The 8,973-nt window shown below is 45.8% G+C and overlaps 1 protein-coding gene across 1 annotated transcript; it reads right to left on the reverse strand.

The window, feature by feature from the left end:
* LOC110255391 (olfactory receptor 52B4-like) lies at positions 274-3,553 on the reverse strand. Its single transcript, XM_021062423.1, has one exon. It carries the CDS (start codon positions 2,624-2,626, stop codon positions 1,682-1,684), a length of 945 nt encoding a protein of 314 aa, XP_020918082.1. The 5' UTR covers positions 2,627-3,553; the 3' UTR covers positions 274-1,681.

The raw sequence follows: 8,973 nt of genomic DNA on the forward strand, positions 1-8,973 counted from the left end.
TCCCCCGGTAGGTGACTTTCCAGGGTGGGGGATCCCTTTCTCCTCCGCAGTTCCCTTTCGGGAGCGCCCATCCCGCTCAGATTCACCTTCTCTCACTCTCCTCTTTTCTCCCGTTCTGCCCAGTAATGCCACGAACTTCCTGCCGTTATTGGAGTTTACGTTCCTCTGCCAGCAATTAGTTGCTGTTCTGTGCGAGTCATTTATTCTGTAGATGTGTTTTTGTTGTGTTTGTGGGAGAGGGCGAGCGTGTCTCCCTACTCCTCTGCCATCTTGTCCTCTCTCATCTGGAACAACTTCTTAAAGCAAGCTCGTCCTCGCTATTACTCAGGATGGAGACCTAAGCCTGAGCTCATGTCCGTTTCTCTGCTTGTCCTGCATTTCTGTTCCATGCAAGGAGGCTCTCCTGGGGGAGCTTGGACCCCATCTCTATGCAATGTCTTTCCCGGGCACAAGTCTATCAGTCCTTTCAAACGGAATGGTGTTGCTTTGGGTTCATGCAAAGGTTTCTGGTCACATCCCCTATGTCTAGCACAGACTCCATTCTAACACTATAACATGCTGCTGAAAAAGGAACCAGGAAAAAGGCATGTGGTGGTTGTTCCATTCAGGAGATGCTACAATAGGGCAGCTCCCTAGAGCATCATGGATTTCCCCTGCCCGAGAGTCAAGGTCATACCTGGGGATGATGCTTGGCCAAGAAGAAAACCTCCTCTCCAGTGTCCTCAACCCGTGTTCTACAAGACATTGCAGGGATTAACACGGACCCACATGGAAGAGCCCTCTCCCAGGCAGCTGGTGGAAGCCATGGACAACTGAGTGGATGCCACACACTAAAACACTATGATTTCAATATCACCCCCCTTTTCTAAATACACAGTGTCATATGTGCCCATCTACATTTATCCTTTTTCACAGAAACGAAGAGATACAGACAGAAAAAAAATGGAATAGCACATACCAAATGATTAACCATTTGAGAGGTTGTATGTGAGGTGAATTCTCCTTGTTCTGCTTCTCTGAGGTCTATTCGACAAGTAGAAATGGAACACTTATAAGGAGTATACCATGATGTTTGGATGCATAGAGTACATACACAGGGAAATGATCAATCCAAATCACGTGAAGTAACAGCTCCATCACCCTTTCATACCTCCAACCTGTGTATGTATGGAGGTGTGTTGCAAAACCTAGGACCAAATCTCCTGACAAAGTTCAAGTGTACAACACAGTATTCTTCACCATACCTACAGTGTTATCCAAGACTCAGTCCTCCTGCATGACTGAAACATTGTACCCTTTTATCTGATTGTCTAAAATGTCACAAGTTGTCGCAAAGGATGAGAAACTCAGGGAGAAGTCACTGAACAAATGCAAAACCAGCACCCTGTACCCGATTCACCTATTACCAAGTCAAGAATGTCACATAAATGATTCATGACTCTGGAAATTCACAGGCTCTGTAGAGAATATAGCTCATGCTCAGGAGAACAAGGCACCTCTCTCTGTTGCCTTGACGGCAGAAGATGGAAATCTTAGAACCTCCCAGTGGGGCCTTCCTCAGGAATCCGAACTCACTGAGCTGTTTCCTAGGACTCAGTTTCCCACTTGTGTCTCCCCCCAACACATCTATCTTCCACAGCACAGACAGCGAGATGCTCAAAGCTCTGCGCCTCCTGCAAAGTTATTTCTGCTTCGGGAACAATAGGTGAGCTACCTGCTCTCGAATTGCCTTGGTCTTGATCCCATAAATGATGGGATTCAGCATCGGGGGAACCAGCACGCAGACATTGGCCAACAAGATGTGGATATGAGCTGGGATGTGGCGTCCAAACCTCTGAGTCAGGGTGGTGAAGAATCCAGGCCCATAAAAGAGGATGATGACAGAAACATGGGAGCCACACGTGTTGAGAGCTTTGTGACGAGCATCTTGGGAAGGCATGTGGAAGACAGCATGGAGAATCAGCATGTAGGACACAAAAATTAACAGGACGTCTAAGAACAGTGTTGACACTATGACAAAGAGGCCATACCAGATGTTCACTCGAATGTCATTACACGCATATTTGGCCAAGCCAATATGTTCACAACCGGTATGTGGAAGGACATTACTTCGGCAGAACGTCAGCCTTTTCAAAAGAAATATGATGGGGAAAATGGCACAATAACTTCTCAGAACGATGGTAACACCGATCTTCCCAATCAGCGTGTGTGTCAGAATAGTGGTGTATCTCAGAGGGTAGCATATGGCAACGTAGCGGTCAAACGCCATCACCAGCAAGAGGCCTGACTCAAAGATGAAGATGGAATGGATGAAGAAGAGCTGAGTGATGCAGCGATCCAGGGAGATCTCCCCAGCACGGAACCAGAAGATGGCCAGGGCCTGAGGGACTGTGCAGGTGGACAGGACCAGGTCGGCCCCGGCCAGCATGCACAGGAACAGGAACATGGGTTCATGCAGGCTGCGCCTCGTGAGGATGAGGAAGATGAGCAGGCTGTTCCCAAGCAGGGCGGTGACGTAGGAAATGAAGAAGGGGATGGAAATCCACAGGTGCTGGTCCTCAAGGCCGGGGATGCCCAGCAAGTAGAAGACGGTGTGGCTGACCCCAGTGTGGTTTAAGGCAGTCATGCCAGGGAGAGGACCAGACAGCACTTCTCATTCACTGACAGAGATGAAAACACAGATTGTCCTGTAATATTCTTGGCAAAGGCACCAGGATATATGGACATGGTCCACCCTTCCATCTTCTTTGAACATGGACATTTTAAGACATCGCCAAGAGTGAATAGGATATGTTCTCTGCCCTCAAGAGTGATGCTCTAAGTAAAAGGCAGCTGTGGCCCAGGCCACAGCCATAGCAGTAGCAAATCTGCACTGTATCTGTGTCCCACACCACAGCTGAAGGCAACGCTGGATCCTCAACCCACTGAGCGAGGCTGGGGATCAAACCAACATCCCTCAGAGACAACATCAGACCTTAACCGCTGAGCCACAAGGGGAACTCCAGAGTGAGCATATGACTTTCAGGCAATTATAAGCTTTGCAACCAGATCATGTGACATTAGAGTAGAAAGTAAGTTAGACTTCAGCAGTGGCTGTGGAATCCAAGATAAAACATACGAATTTCATCCTGAAGGCTATTGAACAACTTTAAGAATGAAGAAATTAGTATTTTATAAAGGTTATTCGGACAGTGGTTTGAGGACGAACTGGAGCCAAGAGGGTCAGTTAAAAGGCTTACTCTTAATGCAAACTATTACATATGTAGAATAGATAAACAACTAGGTCCTACTGCAGAGTATGGGGAATTATATTCAGTAGCCTGTAATAAGTCATAATGGAAACGAATATGAAAAAGAAAATATGTATATCTGAATCCCTGTGCTCTACAGCACCAATCAACACAACAATGTAAATCAACTATACCTACATAACTGCTTTCCTAACAATCACTTACTCTTGCCAAAACCAGGGACTGTATAGTCACAACCAAAACTACCAAGTATTTCTGCCTCAACGTAAAGAACATTAGTTCCATTGTATCTCAAAATAGTTTTCAAGTATTTCCTAAATTTTTTTATTTATTTATTTATCGCTTTTTCTTTTTAGGGCCACACCCACGGCACATGGAAGGTCCCAGGTTAAGTGTCCAATTGGAACTACAGCTGCCAGCCTACACCACAGTCACAGCAAAACAGGATCTGAGCCGCCTCTGCAATCTACACCAACCTCAGGGCAACGCCAGATCCTTAACCCAACGAGCAAGGCCAAGAATTCAACCTGAATCCTCACGGATGCTCGTCGGTTCATTACCACGGAGCCACGATGGGAACGCCCAAGTTTTTTTTTTATTTAAAATTCTCCTCATAAAATCTCTGATTAAATTATTGAATAGGCAATGTAGGGTGGAAAAAGTCCTCTCTTTTCCTTAAAACAAAACATACATTTTTCCAACTAACCAAATGAAAAGACATCGTTGCATGTCCTCTCCTACAAACAGATGGTTATCAATATGCAGGAGCAGCCAGGGGGTGTGTTTGGGAAAGCAGCAGCAAGATGATCCCTGAATGCGAGGCGAGTCATTTATCACAGTGAGGAAAGAAAGGAGCAGTCGTGCTCCTGCTACCTGTGAGGCCGGGAGGCTGACAGGCAGGGAGGGCTGCAGAGGCACGAGAGGGGAGGCACAGGCAGGTGTTTCCTGACGGTGAAGGACCTTGATCACAGCTTCACACGTGAACGCCATAATTTACACGGGGAGCAGCCCTTAGAGATCTTGAAGCGATCAGTTTAGAACCTAGTTTTTAAATTACCTGTAGAGGATTCTTTGGAAAACTAATGGACTAAATCAATGGGATTCTTCTATTTTTATTATTCTTACAGCCACATTTGCAGCACATGGACGTTCCCAGGCCAGGGGTCAAATCCAAGCTAATGTTGGGGCCTATGGCACAGCCATGGAAACACCAGATCCAAGCTACACCTGCAACCTACACCGCAGATTGGGTCAACACCGGGTCCTTAACCCACTGAGTGAAGCCAGGGATTGAATCCACATCCTTACAGACACTCCCGCTGAGCCACAATGGGAATTCCAAGAGACAGGCATCTAAATGGCCAGTGCTGTTCCTGAAGTAAAAGCCATCTGAACATCATGGTCACAGAGGAATCAAACGAACATCTGTGACGCATCTGCTTTATGCCAGAGATGGCAGCCGTCACCTCGTGGGTCAAACCTTAAATACTTTTGCATTGATATGTTGACTATCCCTTCCAGGATTTGGATGTCATCACCACATTCAGTAAATGTGACTCGTTTGCCAAATATCAATACTTGAGAGAAATGAGAGTTGAGACCTCTGAAGGTATCACATACAGGTGGCTCACCTGTGAAGACAATCAAGAGAAGCTAACAGGGAGCACAGCCTGTGTGCCTGGGCTGAGGCCCCCTCCTGCTCACAACTTGGGCTCTGAGTCCAGAAAGGTCGGAAGTGGAAAAAAGAAAAGATTCACCTCTGTGGGGAATGCCGGGGAGGGGTGGCATGATATTCAAAATGGTTTTGCAGGTAGAAACTGAACACTTTTTTCTCAGTATCCCTTGACTCATGCATTAACTCGGGCATTCAGCCAGCATCTATCGGGCACTAACCATTTTTAGGCACCTTATCACAAACCAGGGAGAGAGAAAACAATGGAAGTCTTTAGGATCCTACATACGTGTGGTTTAAAGGGAGGGAAATCTGTAATGGATAAGTCTTAAGAATTAGAGATGAGTATGAGGTTTAGCTCATGCTCATTAACCTCATATTGTCCACTCCCGTTACCCTCTTCATGCCCCTAATTTTCCTTTCTGCTGAGGAATATCCACTCCAATTATCAGGGCCAAGAGCTGGGAGGAAACAGCCTTAGACTCAAAATGGAAAAGGTCCTGTCAGTTGGCCTTGGGTCTGGAACGGCCTCCTTCTGCACACATGCTGCTCCCAGAGAAAGTTCTCTTCAGTGACGGAGCCCCCCTCTTGCAGGAAGTGGAAAAGCAGAAGGCAAGACAGCACCAGATGGAAATGACGGGACTCCTATGCACCAAATTGAATCCAAAAAGGAAGGAAAGAAGAGGCTGGGGGAGGTCCCCTTGTGGCACACTGGAAACAAATCCGACTCATATCCATGAGGATGTGGGTTCCATCCCTGGTATCCCTCAGTGGGTTAAGGATCCATCTGCCTTGCCATGAGCTGCAGAGTGGGATGCAGACATGGCTGGTTGCATGGCTGAGGTGTAGGCCGGCACCTGTAGCTCAGATTCGACTCCTCGCCTGGGAACTTCCAGAAGCCACAGGTGCGGCCCTGAAAAGAAAGAAAGAAGAAAAGAAAAGAAAGAAAAGGCTGAGGAAGGCACAAATCCACAGAGGCAGAGCTTGAGAGGAGGGCACTGCAGAAGTTGGTCATAACAGTGAATTGGAGACAGGAACCAGCAGGGAGACTTAAAATCAGAGCCATAGACAGAGGGCAGGAAGCCAGGGCTAGGGCATTTCACTGCAGGATTGGCGTCCCGATGGAGAAACTTCCGCCTGAACCAAACTCATCTCGATTCTCCCATGCACTGCCTCCTGCTACTTCTCCTCTCACACCTGCCCAAGTCGTCCTGGTAGCTCCCCAAACCCTCTCCCACACCCTGCCTGGGGAAATCCACCACAGATCCCTCTCAGTTTCAGGGTCTTTCTCACATTGTCCCAAAAGCCATCTACAGGTAGTCCACTGGTTTTCTGTTTCTCATCTCAAGTCTCATTCGACAGCACCAGTTATTTAATAGATGGTATTGCCTCATTGCCTCACTTCCAGTAACTCCAGCAAGACCACATATTCTCAACCTTCCCTCCCACACCTCCTCCACCTCTGCTATAAGCAACCAGGTCTCTGCCTCTGGCCACTCTCTTTCCATCCATATAAACACCCTCCAAGGGTCCTGTCCCCCCTCACCTGTCCGTGACGTAACACCTGCCCAGCCCTTACCTGCAGCCTTGAAACAGCTCCACCTGCAGAGGTCTAATTCACTCACTGGCCTTAGATGGTGTCTTCAGGAATTAGACACCAGTGTGGAGAGCTGAGCCAGCCTGTTGCACGGCAGGATGGGGGCTGTTTATGCTCTCTCAGGAGAGCTCGGGAGGGAAGCCCTGACACCAGGGCCCCAGGGACAGTCCTCTCTCTACCAGGCCTGCCTTCTTCCCAATGGGCTGGGTCTCTAAGACCAAATCACATCTTTCTCACTCCCTCTTGCTCCTTTTCTCTCTCCTGCTTCTCTCCAGGGCTCTCATACAAAATCCATCTGCCACCTAAGCTAGACTTGTTTTAAAAATTCAAATGGACATGGATTGCAGGTGATAAATGCTGTTATGCTCATCCGAATTGGGGCTCTCAGTGCGAACCCGTGCTAAACCCACAGTTCAGATTCGGTTGACTTTGGCAAGCTGTATCAGCTGTGTCCCATGTGTACCTCCACTAGATCCCCACTTTCCCCTATTCTAATTACTCTAAAATTATTTCAGCCTTTACCTCGGACAAGACACCATTTACATGCCAGTTTGCCTCTGTGCTTTTCTGCTCTACCAATTCCAAGGGAAATAACTAATATGACTCGGCCCCACTGTGTTCAGAAACTCAAAGGCAAATGAAAACATGGAATTTCCCTAGTCACGAACATTACCCTGAGGCTCGTCTTTATAAGTGTCTTTTAATGGATGTTCAGTCTACTCTCAACACATTAATATGAACCAACGTTTACCGACATTTTGTTCTTCACGAAGAAGCTTACATTGAAGTTACACCCACTTGCGGCTTCTCCAGGAGTGTCAATGGCAGAGTGGTGAAGAACAATGTTTCCTGCCCAAGGGCATATGATCCCATGGGCTGCCTGGTTCCTAGAGCACAGGAGGGTCATAATAATTTTGACACATTCATATTTCCTTCAGCTGCCTCCTTTGGCTACATGCATGGTTCTCACTCAATCCTAAGGTTCAAGTTGATTTGCCTGGGCCTAGGCATAGCTTTCCCATTTTTATTCTCCTTGAGGTTGGCTAAGTTTTTGAATCTGTAAGTATTTTTTAAACTACTTTGGAAATTTTTCACAATTTCTTCTTCAAACTACACTCGGAAAAAATTGTATTGGGGAAATAACAATAAAAAAATTTAAAAATACTTTCTGTCCCATTCTTTCTTATTTCATTTTAAACCCCACTCCCCATGATAGACATTTTGATGTTTTTCCATCCCTACCTGAGGAACTCTTTTTTTTTTTAATTCTTCCCACACTCTTCTTCAGTTGGCTAATTATACTGCTAGATCTCTAGTTGACTTCTTGAATTAGTATGGCCTGGGTCACATGCACTTCCACTTTTTCTTAGATATTCACAGCTTTCTTGCATACAGGTGGTAACATTCTTTCTGACCACCAGCCTCTGCAAGAGTGCCTGCACAGGTGTAACAGCTTCACATGAGGTCTGTTCTCTCTCCAAACACAAAGGATCAAATAAACAGAAAGAGAAGAAATGTACCAGCAAATCTATTACACATGGAAACTCAAAAACACACTTCTAAATAATCTGAAGATAAGAGAGCAAGTCTCAAAGGAAATTTTTTAACTCACATGAAAATACAACATATCAAAACATGGGATATACTGCTAAAGCAGTGCCCAGAGGTAAATTTATGGCACAAAACAGATACATTACATAAAAAATAAAGCTTATAACAGTTATCAAAGTTCACATCTCAATACATTGGTGAAAAAGAAGGGGGGTGGAATTCCCATTGTGGCTCAGTGGTGATGAACCCCACTAGCATCCATAAGGACACAGAATTGATCCCAGGCCCAGCTCAGTAGGTTAAGGATCTGTCATTGCTGAGAGATGCCGAGAGATGTGTAGATTGCAGATGTGGCTTGGAATTGGTGCTGCTGTTGCAGGGCGACAGGCCATCAGCTACAGCTCCAATTTGACCCCTAGCCTGGGAACTTCCATTTACTACAGGTGTGGCTGTAAAAAAGAAGGATGAGGAGAAGAACAAGCAGATAATCTGAACAGAAGCATCACTAGAAATGAAACCAAGTATATAATAAAAACACTCCCTACAAACAAAAGGCAGAACCAGATGGCTTCACAGGAAAATTCTACCAAACATACAAAAAACCTACACCCATCCTTAAATGTTTCCAAAATACTGTCAAAGGAACATCCCAAAGACATTCTATGAAGCCACCATCACCCTAATACCAAAACCAAAGATATGTCCAAAAAAGAATATTACAGGCCAATATCTTTGATGAATATAGACGCAAAAAGTCTCAACAAAATGTTAGCCAACTGAACCCAACAACACATAAAAACGATCATACACCATGACCAAATGCAATTCAACCCAACATCACAAGGATGGTTTCAACATATGCAAAGCAATCAATGGCACATAGACCATTACCAAAACAAAAG

Source organism: Sus scrofa, chromosome 9, assembly GCF_000003025.6.
Source record: "Sus scrofa isolate TJ Tabasco breed Duroc chromosome 9, Sscrofa11.1, whole genome shotgun sequence".
Classification (NCBI taxonomy): Eukaryota; Metazoa; Chordata; class Mammalia; order Artiodactyla; family Suidae; genus Sus; species Sus scrofa.

Excerpts from the sequence above, each read along its gene's own strand:
- LOC110255391 (XM_021062423.1), bottom strand. The coding sequence starts at position 2,626 with ATGACTGCCTTAAACCACACTGGGGTCAGCCACACCGTCTTCTACTTG.